The sequence below is a fragment of the Magnolia sinica genome, chromosome 3, assembly GCF_029962835.1.
Source record: "Magnolia sinica isolate HGM2019 chromosome 3, MsV1, whole genome shotgun sequence".
NCBI lineage: Eukaryota > Viridiplantae > Streptophyta > Magnoliopsida > Magnoliales > Magnoliaceae > Magnolia > Magnolia sinica.
The window spans coordinates 80,007,281-80,023,780 of NC_080575.1; the positions used below are offsets into that span (position 1 = coordinate 80,007,281).

At 40.1% G+C, this 16,500-nt stretch overlaps 1 protein-coding gene across 4 annotated transcripts in view; it reads left to right on the plus strand.

Annotated features, from left to right (window-relative positions):
• The first annotated feature begins 7,052 nt into the window (after positions 1-7,052).
• Positions 7,053-16,500, plus strand: part of LOC131240065 (uncharacterized) — a 48,526-nt gene continuing 39,078 nt past the window's right edge. Inside the window, exons 1-2 of one of the 4 annotated variants that reach the window (XM_058238084.1) lie at positions 7,053-7,307; positions 7,468-8,994. In XM_058238084.1, the coding sequence (XP_058094067.1) occupies positions 7,719-8,994 (1,276 nt within the window). In that variant the 5' untranslated portion in view covers positions 7,053-7,307; positions 7,468-7,718. The other 3 variants (XM_058238083.1, XM_058238085.1, XM_058238082.1) reach the window with 3 other exon arrangements.

The following is a 16,500-nucleotide window of genomic DNA, read 5'->3' on the forward strand; positions in this document are numbered from 1 at the left end:
ACTCAGGATTCGACCAACTTTAAGAAATTCAGAGCTGGTCAGGCCTTTCACCTCTTCTAGCACATCAAGAACCTTGCTTATGCGATTGACCTCTTCGCCAAGCCCAAATTTCATCATTGAGTCGGCTACAGTCTACAGAGAGGTCCCCAGTACATCACAGGGACGAGGGGGGCGCGAACGTTTCCGTGTACCTGTCCCTCCTCGGTTAACATCAGAATCAGAAGTGTGAGTGGGAGTACTGCGGGAGTCATGATGTCCCATCACAGGACTGTCCGATGGTAATGGAATGGTCCTTGTGGAGTCTGTTACATAATCCTTTGATAGGTCAATAGTATCATCCATATCATCAACCTTTCTCCATGCTTCATTAAGATCTCGCTGAAGACGAGAAGATGATGTTGATGCAGCCATACTCCTACTGCCTTGCACATAGCGTCCGGTGGCCTGGTCAGATCCATAAATTACTGCAAGGTCATCCATCCTTTCGATGCGTTTCCCACGGAGTCGTTTGGCACGTGGGTGAGACTGCCATATGAATAAGTCAGTTGTAATTAAGGGCTAAAACTACATAGAGATGTATGATGGGATTTTAAAAACCAATAAAACTTACCCTAAGATACTTCTCCCAGACTTCATCCAGAGCCGTGACCACCATCCTCTCATTGTCCCAACCAAACCCACTCGCTGCTAGCATGTCTTTCACTGCATTATACTCTCTTTTATAATATCTCAACCGATTCGACACGTTTTGCCATTGGACGGCTACGTCAGTATTCTTCGTAACTTCTTCAGCCGCAATTTGGTATACCTCCCACTTGAAACCATTATCAGTTATACGCCCTAATGTAACCTGTTCGATAAATGTGTCGAACAGAATCTGATCCATAGTAGTAGTCCATTTGATCTTTGCAGCTCTGGATAGAGGCTCCGCTAGAGATTTCACCGTCTTCCCACGCGGAGAACTTCGAGTGGGAACCGGCGGTGTTCTTATGGGTGATTGGGTCGGTGTTGATGTAACATTAAAGGAGTTTATCATTTCACCTGAATACGAAGTATGTATGATATTTTACCAATGTCAATCATAATCGTGAAAACAACGTCTATTAACATATACGCCAAAAAGGGATAAATTCATTGATCATTATCAATATACTATCATCCAACTAATGTAACTGGGTGATTATATTTCCAAAAATTTAAAGTTAAGTAAACTTGAAATATATTATCATCCAACTAATGCAATGTAAATGACACAGGAAGTATCGACTATCGACTCATACTATTGTGCTGAGCATCTGCCCACATTCTGGCTGCAATGTTATCGCGTACTCGATTCCAAGCATCTTTTTCACGCTGAGTTACTCAAATGGACCATTGGCGCTCATCATTAGTTGATACCTCTACAAGTGTCGGGATAGCCACCCCATCGGCTGCAGATATACCAACGAAATCGCTGTCCAGTCGAGACTCATTTTCGGTACGTATATAATTGTGTAGGATACAACATGCTATCACAATTTGGACTTGTGTTTGAAATTCATACTGCATAGCGCTCTTCAATATGGGAAATCTGCCTTTCAAAACACCAAAACAACGCTCGATTGCATTGTACAATTGTGCATGTTGATAATTAAACAGCTCCTTTATGTTTGCAGGCGCTCTCCCGGTTTGATACTCCTGTAAGTGATATCGAACGCCCCGGTATGGAGCCATGAAACCAGGTGAATGAGCGTATCCAGCGTCGACAACGTAATATTTTCCTACACATTCGAATCATAGTTCCATTAAGTGAAAAACTGGATGCAATCATAGTGATAAATTAGACTGACACTGTTTTAACATATAAGCAGTACCGTTTGGGACAATCAAGGGATCATCTGATCGAGTCATTGCGTTATGTAGCATCCTCGTATCTGAAGCAAAACCCTCCTAATCGACCAATACATAAGTAAATTTCATATCGAATGAACATGCTGCCAAGACATTCTGGGAGAGGACCCCTTTACGATTGCGAAAACTCGCTTGGTCAACTGCTAGAACATGTGCGGGAATGTGTGTTCCATCAATTACACCAAGGCAATCCTAAACCATACGAACCAATTATCATGAAAGGACCACACGTTGAATTGAAGTGAAAATTACAGACTTGGAATACAGACCTACTGAAAAATTACCTGAAAGTAAGTAGACCAATTTAGATTTGTTTGGATCTCCAACGACGTCTCTGTTCCAACTGGTTTAACTAAATCGGGGTATAGTGATACAATTGCCATTAGAACACGGTGAAAGTGCCGACTGACAGTCTCTCCTGATCGAATAAATCTGTGACCTAAAACCTGGTTGCGAACATTGTGCCCCAATGTGTGTAGGAAAATAACTACTTGTTCTTCAAGACTAACATTACGAGTATCACGGAGTCTTGTCTTCTCGCGTATCAACGCACATAGTTCAAAAAATGAATCTCGATTCATCCTAAGTTGATCTAGACAATCTCCATTGCTAGCCCGAATAATAGAATTGATGAACTTCGCTTGCTCATCATCCCCATGACGCGCCGGTTGTTTGAACATGCAGTAGCGACAATATTTCCCAACAGCCTATACACAAGCTGACACCGCTTGAGACATAATTACCGTCTTCATCTCATCCTCATCTAAAGAATCCATGGAGTTCTCAAATTGTTATCAGGCAATATATATGGTTGATGCCTATATTTTGTAGGGATAATTCCAATATGTTTGGAATGCAATTGTACGAAGCACAATTCAAAGCAGCGAGCTGCCTATCCTAGATCTTCCCGTTTCCAAGAAGATCCCCAGCTCGATGCGATTTAGTATCAAGGTGTCCGTTCCTATATATATGTGTCTGTGCAGATTTAGGTTCGGAGGTGAGGAAACATCTGTTTAAAAATGTTAGCAAGTATCAACAGTTAGAAAGCAGGAATGGGAGCATGAGTCCAAAGCATGATTTGGAGTGGAAGTGCCACCTAGTTACAAGGATCATACAACTAATATTTGGAACTTACATGCACATAGCATAAGATGGGTAATAATGGTTCTCAAAATGTCAAGTCTGTTTGGACTGGTGGAAGGAATCCCAAAAAGTAGATCTGGAAAGAAAAATGTCACGTTGGAGCAAATTTGTGGAAAAGAATCATAAATAACCTTTTTGTTTTAGCATATGTGATTTCCATGGAAATACATAAAGGTCACTTCTGATGAGGTCTGACTGGGACCTAGACTCCTTACATGACTATGATGAATTATGGTCTTGGAAATGTGGCCCCAAGGTTGATATGCACTGCTACTAAATTACTAAAACCACCATTGTCTAATTCCCATTTACATCAATATTCCAAACCGAAATTCGCATCTCAGAAATATCCTTAATGTAAAATCATCTTTTTTGCATTGTGTTTGCTTGCATTCATGTAATATTCAAACAGAATTCAATATAAGCATTTGGATTAATTTGTAGATCAAAGAAACAATTCAAGAAATGAAGATTCATGAATTTCGACAAAAGAAGCCATCATCGATATCAAAAAATGAAAATAAAAATAATGAAACCATTCAAACACAAGTCTACAGATTCCAATATATCAAGCAGATCTCTCAAGCAAGATTCACATAACAACAATCAAACAGACTAAAAAAAAAAACTTTAGACCACTGCCCCCACTTCACCTACACCCATTTTACCTTTTATATCCATCTCCATTTCTTCCCTTTCAGTGTGTGATCATTATCTGTCTTATTTATAAAATTGTACTAAGTCTGCTTGCATTGCAGTACTGTTCGAATAAGGAGAAAATGGTGGATAACAATGGAGGAAACGATGCGGTTACAAGCAGAATGCTAGGGGACATAATGGAAGAATCGATGAGGATTTTTTGAGAATTCATCAAGGCCGACAGAGATGAAGCTCATGTCATTTTAAAGGGGCTGTTGAGCTCTCAAGCAGAGGTTCAAGACCCTTCAGACCCACAGCTCTTGGCCAACATCCAAGCAGATATTCAAAAGGTTATGTGGGAATAACCACCTTTCCTTTCCACCAATCCAGAAAGTTATTCCAATATTTTGAAGGGTCAAAGAAAGAATATAAATTTAGATTGGGGCTACATGTAACTGGTTGTAGGTGATCATTTCTCCTGTTAAGTATTCATCCCAAGATTTAAATAGATTTTTATGATGTTCTGTAACCCTACATGTGTGTGTGTGCATGTACCTCATGAATCACATTCTGTAGAAGTCCTAGCCCAAAAATCAGACCTGTCAATAGGTTCCCTCATGAATCACTTAAATTTTGGACCAGGGCATCTACAAAGTGGAACCTGCACAATGTAGTGCTTGGAACCTCACAAGTGTGCCACATGGGCACATGTGGTCTCCAGATGGCCCACCTTAATGCTGCGTGCCAGATCAGCATATCTCATAATTTTTTCCTACATTTACATGAAAATACGAACAGAATTCAATAGAGAAAATAGTGCTTAAGCTCCTTTTTGTTATTATGTTGTTGAAACACTTTGAAACCATCATTTAATTGTCTTGCATTGCAAAAGGAGAAGAAACTGAAAGACATACAGAGAAGTGGAAACTGCATAGTAAAGAAGTTCTAGAAGCCAAAAGGAGATTGTTCAGATGATACCCTCTTCTTTTCAAAGGTAGACTTGACATTAGTATCAAGGGTGCTGAGGATGTTAAGAATAACAAATGATCAGCTACTATGGTGTGACAAAAAATTGAGTATGATGTTTGGAGTCAAGGCATCTAACAAAAAAATAACCATCCTAACCATCAAAATGGAGCCTAGGCTGATGTTTAGAGTCAAGGCATCTAACAGAGCCTAGGTTGATGTCTAGAGTTGAGAAACAAGTGGTATGTATGAATCCATATATGATGTATGTATGTATCGGTTGATGTGCGTGATTCAAGGTTGATATTTAGAGTTAAGACACTAGTAGTATGTATGAATCCTACAGTCATGCATAGTGTTCAAACCTCATGTCAATGGATGGGTCCTGATTCAATGAGGTAGTGAATGTAGACTGCCTCTATCAAGAATTTTAGTGCAAGCTCCAAGATGAAATTAATGATTTTTGTGTGGCTTTTCCTCTATCAAGAGCTTCTAGCCTACAGCATGAACTCAATACACTGGTGAAAGTGGACTGGTTGGGCTCTATCCTGACCTTTGACATGTTAAAAAAAACTTCCAATGCACTTTCATGTTTATTGTTTGAGCCATAACCAGTTAAAAGAGCTGTCCATACAACCACATTTCTCTTCTTGTTTTCTTCAAAAAGCTTGCAGGAAGAAAAAAGGATTTAACAAAACAGATAAATGTTTGCTCAGCTGCCTTTTTCCCTACTAAAAAGTTTCAGCTGTACAAATAGGACCTGCTTTATGGAAAATTCATCATTTCTTCTAGTAAAAGACACGGTGGCCTGTTTCATTGGTCCTTCACTTCTTACCACAGGTAACAGTGGAAATAATGGTAACAGTGGATTTCATGATGTAAGAGAAGAATCCTTACTCAAGAATTTAAAACAGGCTTTACCGGTAATATATGATCATAGCCAACATATATGCAAAACCCAACTATTGCAAACAAGTCCAGAATGAAATTAAAGAGAAAGCTCAGCTTAATACCATTACATTAACATCCATTGATAGAATCAGACATGAATAGCAAATGCAATTAATCGGATAGAAATAAAGTAAGATGGTTGAAAGGAACATACCAGAGATCCTTATCAAATGCAAGGTTGGAGATCAATGACCTTCTATTCAGTAAAACCAGGCTGCGAGTTAGCAACAAATTTACCAAAAAAAAAAAAAAACTCAAAGCATTAGGTGTCGAAAGACACTATGTAGATGAAGGAATCTAACTGTGTATATGTAGTTGGAATCCAATAGTATTGAAGAACTGAAAACACTATAGGCTATAGATAAATTCATTGATGGACATGGAGGATAATGTAGACTCCATGGACTGAAAAATCTGTGCAATCCCAAGTTGATCATCTTTACCCATGCTTTAGTTGAAATCTATAACTTTTACATAAAAAATAACACAAGACTCCCAAAATCCAGATACCCCCATTTTCATGGCAATTCATGGTTTGAGACATCGATAGTCTAAAACCCCCAAAATCCCTAAGCCATGAACAGCGTCAAAATGAAATTTCTAAAAATTCTGTGCTAACCATAGCAGGATTAACGCAGAATCGGTGTAAACACAGGAAAACGATTACAAATTACCCAACAGCCCCATGTTTTTGGGGAGTAAATGGATTGAGAAAGAAACATGTTAAAAACCCCCAAAATCCAGTAATATTAGCAGCGAAATTTGAGATAATCCAATTTATTCAGTGACCAAAGGAAGATTAAAGGAGAAAAAGAGTAAATATAATAGTGTATTTATCAATTCCCTGGCTGAAATCGAACATGCACAATAAAAATCCCCTAACCGGAAGCCATGGCAGAAAGCAGACAATAGCCATGCATCTCGGAGGGCTATCTTACGGGCTGCACATAAGGGTTTGACATACATGAGGGTTTCGAGAGGAAGGAAGAAGTTGTACCTCTGCCCTCAGCCCAACCGTTAGACGGCGATGGCAACGATGATGGAGGAACTCATGGCCATCGCGATCCACACAATACCTGGATTTATAGCCCCGTTTGGCCGCGAAAATTCACCTCCTGCCATCACTCCCGCCCTGACTCTCCAATCCCATCCCATAGTCCCCACGATCGATTGCATGCAGAGGGATTGGGATGGGCTCGAGACGCAATCCACCTCCAGAGTCGCCAATCCGAAGGGATTACCTAATCCCACAAAGAATCCCTCGCCTGTGGCTGCGTTCTTATCCTCTCACGTATCCCAAATGCGTCGTCTGTCGTATGGGGCGGGATTTGACTCCGCAATCCATCCTAAGCCGTCCGTTACCGTTCGAATCCACCCGTCCAAATGGGCCCTAAGTTTCGTTTGTTTCATAAAAACCGCTAGATAAAAGGTGGCGTCCACAGTGGTAAATTTCTCAAAAAGAAGGGAGGTTGCGATGAAAACCCTACCGTTTTGGGGAGGAGAGCGGTAGTTGCAGAGAGAGATTGCTGAGAGGGAGAAAGAGAGACAGATTGCAGAGAGGGAGAGACAGATTGGGATGGAGAGACGAAAGCTTCAATCCCTCTTGGTGGTTGGTGGGTTCCTTCAATGGCTGGTGCTTCTTCTTCACAGTTCTAAATTTGGTGGGTTGGTGCGTTTCTCACGCTTCCCCTCGTTTTAAAAATCCGACCGTTGTGCCTGTAAGTGACTTACATGGAAGTGACTTCTCACCCCCATCCCCCTGCAGTTTTTTGGTAGGTTTGCCTGTAAGTGACCTGTACAGGCTGTAAGTCACTTACAGGTGGATTTTCTCTCCCAAACACCACCTGTAAGTGACTTCCCACTTACCCCAGCTTACAGGCATCCAAACAGGCCCTAAGGTTCCAGAGTGACACGAAGCAACGCACCTTGTGGACGGTATGGATCTCACGCACGTTTTCCCCACATGCTGCCCCGAACCTGCGAGCTAGCGCGGTTCTTTTCTTTTAAAGGTGGGTTTCTCTTTGCTTTCTACTCTCTTTCTTACTTCCATGGACTTGCTCTGCTCCTAGCACTCGTCCTCTCCTGTCTTCCCTTTTCCAGGATCTCGTAATCGAAGTTCTAAATAATCCATGTCCGAAAATCTCGATTCCGATCAGTTCGAGAATATGATTTCTCCGTCAGTAGAAACTGCGAAAAAGGGTCCAAATTCCGTCCCTCCAGCTGGAAAATTCGGAAACAGCTCTGAGATTTTCTCAGATCTCAAAAGAAAGCAAGAAGTTGCGGAGATTGGAAGGGTAATATGTGGATCGATGGATGGAAAGGAAGATTCTTCGGAAAACGAGGTGGAGTTCTTCTTCGAAGCTCGAAATCAGGAAATATGCGAAGGAAGATCAATAACTTCATCAGCGATAGAAGAGAAATTGGAATCTGTCTCTGAAGATATGACGGAATGGAAGCAAAGTCTGTTGGGAGTTGAGGAAAAGGAAGAAATGGTGGAAAAGGTTGTGGGATTTGATTCCGAGGTTCGGTATCTCGGCAACAAGAAGATGAGCAGTTCGGGAAGCTTGCCTGTGGTTGAAGAGGGATGTGAGGGAAGTTCGGGAAGCTTATCTGTGATTGAAGAAAATCCTCAAAATGGTAAGGTGGTCGAATTCAGGAGTAACTGTGGAGATCTCGTTAAGGAGTCATCCCCGATCAAAGAATGGGGAAAGATTGTGGAGGATGAGAAGAACTCTGTCTATGGAGCTCCGTCTAAGGAGAACAGTTTGAGAGGATTGGAAGAAAGATTGGGAACTTCCTTGGCGACTGATGGGAAGTATGAAACTGGCGGAACCGAATCTGAATTTGTATGCCAGTCTCAATATGCTGGAAAGATGCCAAACAGTAGGCAAGGATGTGATAATTGTGAGTCGGATGTAAAAAAACTGCAAGAAAGGGCGCTATGTGAGTACAAATGCAAGGGATGTGAGAATAATTTAGAGAATGCCTCCAACAACAAAGAAAAGAAAGAAACAGTGGGGAAGGCTGGAAATGATGGCAGACAGAATGTGATTAAGGAAACGGTCGAACATGAGGGGAAACTTTCTACGAGAAGGGTGAAACACAATAGAAAAGGTTTGGAGACCGTCAATAACGGAAACAAGTTAAAATCCAATGCTGAAGTCCCAAATGTATGTGAGAAGGAGAAAGGATCCAAGAGAAGTTACTTGAGGAGTGAGCTGGAGGCGCTGAGGTATGTGAAGATTGAAGAACAACAGAGTAGATGGAATGAGATATATTTAGGGCTGGGACCTGTTGTCTCTAGAGAGTTCGATCAAATCTCATTGGCTAATCAGAATCAGAGCCACAAGAATGCTGGTAAACGGCAGTCCTTGGGAAAGAAGAAAGAGGCTGCCAAGGTTCTTGGTATGTACGGTTTTATTTTTACCTTTTTATTTCCTGTTTTGAATCTCTAGTTCTTTACTTTTGAGCATGGATTAATATCTGATGCGCATTATAGTTCATTAACTCATGGGGATTTTGTTTGTTGAATGTGTCATAATCTCTGTTGGTCGTTTAGTAGTTCTTGTAGATTCATGAAATATATTGTAGAGAATTGAGTTAAATTACACATTAGAAACAAGCGGACTTTGGACAAAATATACTCTAAAAAAGCACTGGTACTATCTAAATACTTATATCGTTGTAGGTATGCTGATTGTTGCTTTGTTTTTGGGTTCCATGTTCTGCATCACACCAAATATCTTGAATCACATGGTATTATACTTTTAACATCATTAGTTTGGAGAGGAAAAGCTTAAAGGAATTCGTACAAGATGCTGAGCATAGTATAAAAAAAATTGTCGAGTCGACTCAAAACACTTGACTTGGTCAACTCGAGTCAATTGGATTTTGAGTCAAATCAAATGAGAAACTTGTTTCCATTGAGGCCCCCCTCCAGTTTGCATTTTTCAGTTGATTAAAAAACTCAACTTGATCTAATGTACTTTTGAGCCAAGTTGAGTTTTGAGGTTTTGAATGATGATGCCAATATACTTTAGCATAGGGCATATTAGATATTACTTGTAGTTTTATATTACTCAATATTATAAATTGTACAGTTGTAACAAAAAAAATGTAAATATAGTTGTTGGAAAAAATATCAATGCTTTATTATAAAACCAGTGTACGAGCTTGACGAATGCTTCATGAACCAAAGTATGAGCATAAAAGATCTTTTAATGATTTGGAAAGCATTCAACCTTCACTTAATGCTAAGGCACCAAAAATTTCAATCAGATATGGGAGACCCAAGAGTTTTATCAATGCTGTAAGGCGAGAAGGCTCCTTGGGTTAGTCTTAATAGTGCCAGAAAACCACTCTTTATATCAGCATATGTTAGATTTTATTGGAAATGGAGTGGAATTTGAACATGTTTTCTAAAATCCAGTTTTAGATTAACCTTATGATATCTTATCTTTGATGATCTTAGATTTCTAAAATTCATCTTTGATAATATTAAATTTCTAAAATTCTAAACCTATGATGAACGGTGTAGATTGTACCTTAACACGATTCACATGATTTTGATATTTCCCAAATGGTTGCCGATGCTGATCCTCCAATGTAGGAGGTCTCTTCCCGATCTATACCAAATGGAGGGAGAGTGAGAGCCTTTGTCCGCCTCGGGGTAGGGCCAAGCGATGCACATCCACCTAGTGGGTCACCTCACATGTATGTGGAGATGGGAGGAGGACGGTGAAAGCCTCTCTCTCTCTCTCTCTCTCTCTCTCTCTCTCTCTCTCTCTCTCTGGCACTAGGACCAATCTATCACTCAGATGGGTCTGCCTCCTGAGAATAGGATATTTATTTATAAGGAGAGGTTTAGGATTTCTGGAGTGTACCGATTATGGTACTCCACCACCCTACAAATTTCGATAACCCTTTCACACGAATGGGGACCCGTAACTGCCTTATCCATATACACATGATCCAATCCTACCACTATCATCAAGGTTTTCAATAACGGTAAAGGTGGCCGTAACGGCCACTGCCGCCATTGTCATGATTAGAGCTGGGCATCGGTCCGGATCGGATCGGATTGGGTCCAACTCGATCCGATCCAAAATGTGCATTGTCGGATCCGATCTGAGTCCGACTCGGTCAGGAAAACCGAGTCGGATTGGATTGGGCACGGTTCGGATCGGTCCAGATTTATTTTATTTTATTAATTTTTTTAAATGGATGGTTTTAAAGAATCCTGATCAAGACCCATGACTCACCTAATGACTGGAACGGCCAGATTTTCAGATAAAGGCATATAAACTGTGGGGACCATATTGGAAGAATGCCCCAAGATCTTCTCTCAAGTTTCTAAGAAATTTCCTGAATTTGGATGTACTGATAGTAAGCATACCTTTGCCTCTTTGACAAAATTCTACTTGAAAGAACTAAAAAGGATCTTCCTTTGGCCTGGTTTTAGGCCATCAACCATGGATGGGATTGATCGTTGCAAATCCGCCATCGAAAACAATATAAGCTCCTTGTTAACGAAGTCACTGTACTTGATGCGCTTATCTTTATGCTCAAGGTGGGTCTCCGGCTGTAAAGATGAAATCTCCATCAGAATACTAAAACCAAAAGATGGATTTTTCAATTGCAAAACTTAGATGGTATTTATCTTTTACCTCGAATTAGAGGAGACAGTTTTTCCTTGCTTCAATCTTTTTCCTGCTGAATGCAAGTTCGATCACATCCTCATCTTGTTTAGCGGGTAGAGAGGCCGGGTAGCGTCCAGCAGGTAGGGATTTTGGGGATTTAGGGTTCGGCGCTAGTTCGGGTGCGGGTAGAAAGGGGGTAAAAAATAAAATTAGGTAAAAGTAATATATATACTTTAGGGGTAAAATAGTAAATAACTAAATATATATTAATAAAAATACTAGACCCGGTCTAGATCGGATCCAATCGGATCGGATTCCGGATTGGATTGGTTCGGATAGGTATGGATCTGAACTCGACCCGAAAAGCTTTCGGATCTGGACTGGCCTACTCGATCTGCACCGATCCAGGCCGTCGGATCAGTTCGGATCGGGTCGGATCCACCGGATCGGGTCAAGATTGCCCAGCTCTAGTAATGAAACGGTTGTTACGGCCCTTGTAATGGCCGTTATGATTTTTTTTTTTTGAAAAAATATGTTTCTGGACCGTTACGGGGCCATTATAGGTAGTTTTTTCTGTAATGGCTTTAACGGCTGTTTCGTAATGGTTATGGCCGTTACCATTACGTAACCGTTTTTTATACCTTGACCGTCATGACCATCCACCAAAGACCTATATCCCATTATGATAAAATAGTAGATCATTAGATTTAGGCCATCAGATCATTATTAAGTGTGATGAAAATAGTTTTAACGGTTAAAACAAAACTTCACAGTTGAAAACCATTGTAAAGCCATTTAAAACCTTTCAAGCGTTGGGCTCAATGGAAAACCACTTGATGAGTCTTTGATCTATTAGATATCATCATAAACTCATCCTTAAGAAACCAATGGACTCTTCTTGGCCCATATAATAATCAATGGACCTAGATGGGTGTACTTAGCTACACCCACTTTTGTTGGTCACGTGGTAGCCTTGTAAAGCAAGCCAATGCCATACAACCAACATCCTAACCCTTACACATCCTCAGGTCGAAGGTTTAATTAACTTCTTATGCATCAGCTAGTCAGTCTAGGCTAATGGCCTCTCGGACTAGTGATTTGATCTTGATCCACCAATGTAAGTGCCCGAAGGTCTAACAAGATCCTATATCTATGGAACGCTTACACTCTCATGTGGGGTAGGGCAAAGTCATATTGACACCAAGTTGGCCCCCCATGGTGGAGATTGTTCATCTTGACCCAAGTTAGTTCTCTCACACAAGATGACCGTACTTTTCATTAAGTAACTAACGACCACATGTTTGTCCTATAGCATGTGATGGTCATAATAGGGTACAATATCCATGGACCACAACTTTCCCTTGGTCAATGACTGTTGTGTCTAATCTCAAGTTCTTAAGTACAACCAAAGGAATCACTTCACTTTAACTTGCATTTATGTATGTTTAAGGTGATACCACATATTAACTAAGGCATATCATTTTGTCCACCAAAGACACTTAGTCTTCATGGTCTACAATTGAGATAATCATGATCACATCCACGTGGCTAGTGGATTGGGCTCATATTGGTTTTCCATAGCACAACTCCAACAACATGGTTAGGAGTTAGGAGGAGAGCAAACCATAACTTCAGCCACTTACTAATGCCTCTGAGATGGCAATTGGTTCTGTCTACCTTAATGTTGAAAAGTCAACCATAAGCTATAACATTTCCAAAGTTGACATCCTCATAATGAAATACTTTCCCAAAACTATCTTTCTTTGGACTCCCTGTGATGTTTCCATTGCAGTTGAACTCAAGGAAACCCTCCAAGGCATTCTCTAGTAGGCTGGGACATGTCTACTTGGAAACTAGGACAAGAAAATCTGGTCAATTTGATGTTGCATAAAAAAGAATGACTTCGTTTAGGTAGGATAAAAGAAGAGGATTAATATTTTTCATCACTGTGTGGTGCTAGAAGCTAAATGTGGAAGGGTGCTAGATAGGGAACACAAGATGCTCTGGTGTGCATTAGAGACGATCAAGGAAGGATAAATCTAGCTTTCTCTGGATATCGGGGTTTTGGGATTCTAACCAAGTGGACTTGGAAGCGATAAGGACCCGGGTTGCATCTATCTAAAACTACCGTTGGTTCGTTCGATTGGCTTATTATTGAAGGGATTCGAAGGATGTTATTCATTGGGTGTCTGGACCCTAGGCAGTACCACAGAAGTGGTATTTTATTGTTAATGGAATAGGTGGATGATTTCACTGTCTTATGTTGCTTTTGGTCAAATCCCTAGAGAGGCTTAGTCCTCGAGAGATTGTGAAGCACCCTGGCCATAGTGGCCTGCAGAGGTCCCGAGATGGCATCCAGTTGATACACGTTTGCGAGGGAAGTCTTTGGTAGGGTGTCTGATTATACAGCGGGCTCCACAAATCCAACCATATCCTGCCCCTGCAGTTCCTGTTCAATTTCTTGGCGTAGCAGTGATTTTTGAAAAGTTTACAGCACCCAGAATCCTTTTTTAGCAAGTTATAGCAGCCTGAATCAATTTTCAGCGACTTCAGCAAGCTGGTTTCCTATTTTCAGCAGTTTCTATTCAGATGTCAGCAAGCATGGAGCATTGAGTTGCAGTATGGGAAGCTTTACATTAAGAAGTTGCTGTTCATGGAAAGTAGTAGTAACTGTTGATATATTTGGGGAAAGATGCAGAAACCAGTTGGCTCTTTGGTCCTTACGGCTGTGTATACAGCGTTATTTAGAAATGGAAAAATTAGTTTCTTTTAGCAGTACCAGTTCACTATATTATATTTTCATATTGAGTACTCTTGATAGCAATTTTGTAAATTTACTGCTGAGATCATAACTATAATTAGAAAAAAAACAACTGCGGCTTGTAGGAACATGCTGCCTACAACCTATAAAAATGGCATACACCGAAACTTATGAGCCATTCCTTAATTGATGATTAAGTAAACAAGTTTATTATTATTATTATTATTATAAGTTTGACTTTCAGGAAAATTTGGGAAATTTCTTGTAAATTTCCGGGTGTCTCCCTGGTACCGGCAATGATATTGTTGGCATCGCTGATAATATAGTTGGTATCACGATACCGGGGAGATTATGTACTGGGCTTGAGTGAAAATATTGGTGATAATGATATTATTGCTAGATATCGTCGATATTATTGAAACTATCGGCGATATCAAGAAAGTATCTATTTACTTGGGGTTTCAGTATCGCTGAATAGGCGATACCGATATTATTGGCGACGTTTTATCAATATTGTCAATAATTGGAACACTACGTGCACCTATGTGTATCGGGCATTTAAGGGTCAGTTGCACCTATGGTTAGCCTAGTGCCTTAAACTAGACTGATTATGCGTACTTGTTTTTTATGATGTTTCAAGTTTTAAGTGTGTAGTCTTGTCTCTTTTAACTCTTTTATATATATATATATATATATATATATATATTTTTTTTTTTCTCTTTGAACTTATCCTGAAGTTCCATTGAAAAATTCTACCGTTCTCCAATGTTTTCCAATGTTTCCCTCAGACAGTGATACATTACCCGATATATGCAATATTTCCCTTGCAGTACTGATTTGTTTCCGTAACCCAAAGGTGTGATACATGCATTGATACCGATACTGTGAACAATGAACAACCTCTACCATCAACCTGTAACAAGTGATGTTTTTATATTCACCATGCCTGAACCTTAGAAACTATACATTCCCGATACAACCCATCCAATCTAGATCCCTGTACATCCTGAAATTCAAACACTAACTCTGCATCATCCCCAAATCTACTTTTCCAGCCCCTAACCAAATCAACATAAGCCCCTATTCGAAATATCTTCACATCGACAGCTCTTGTGCCCGAAGTCCATCTGTAGATTCCATGATTTGTCCATAGTCCTTCAAAATTAACACATGATCATCTCTTGATCGCGAAAAATCCTAGAAAAAAAAAGAAGAAGAAAAGGCAAGGGATTTGAAGGACAAACTAGGTGCCCTAGGCTTTTCAAGGAGGATCTCTTTGGTAGAGAGATTGCTACCGGTGTCTTCGTGGTCTACATCGCTGAACTTGAGCTAGGTCCATTTGCTTAATGGCCCACTTGTTGAGGTGGGCATTGGTGAGTTTGCGCGCAACTCGGTTATCAAATCAATGAGATATCAACACCGAATTACAAAGAAGTAGACAAGAATTACACTCACAAGAATATTTGAGTAGAGAGGGATAAATAACTTTATTGATATTGAACATCTTCTTACAATACTTAAGAAAAGAACTCAGACATTTTTGAAATTGCTTACTCGTACACCACTTCCACTTTTATCGACCCTAAATGAATCTTTAATGAAAATCTCCTCAACTAAGAGATTTATTTCAAACTAATCTAATCTGCCTAAAATGGTAAAAGCCTAGTAATAGTAAAAGCAAACATAGAAAGTATCCTAATTACATCTCTAAATCATCCCCATATCTTCAATCACATCAATCACATCTATAAATCAACCCCCATATCTTCCAAAATAGTAAATTGCAATCCTTGATTTAGGCTCCCAAATCTATAAATAAACAATCCAAAAATCAACACATGTCGGACCCTACCATGGGCTATGGGCCTCTCTCTTGTTGGGCCCTACAGTGGGCCGTGGCCTTGCATAATTCTCCATAGGTTGGAAAGAACTTGACTCCGCTGAGTTGGATGCTTCATACAAGTAGTAAAGATTTGCATCTAATCTTTTCAATTCGTCGCCACTTATCCACGTGCATTCAAAATAGGGCTTGTTCTTCCATTTCACCAAGTATTGCTTGTGTTGGCCCCGTCGAGTATTAGTTGTCTTCATCTGCAACACTTTTTCAAATTCTTCCTTTTTCTTTGGGAGTTGTTTATCTATATCGATAATAGCTTTATCTTGCATATCCAATGCCTCGCCATGACACTTGAATAAATCCGCCACATTGAAAGTCGGTGAGATATCTATGTCATCTGGCAACTCGATTTTATAGGCATTATTACCCAACATTCTCTTGGCTCAACATGGATCAATCTTTTTAGACTTGAGCTTATTGTAAGTTCCCCTCATAAACTTTTCTTTGCGATAGACCATAACTAAGTCAACTTCTTTATGTATCTTTTTACGCTAATGTTTGTTCACAGCTTCTCGGTACCTAGTGTTGCTATCTTCAATCTTCTTCGTTATTTGAGCTTCCAAGTCTTGGACGTGCTTGGCGAAAGCATCGACATTTTCTCTCACTTTATCTTG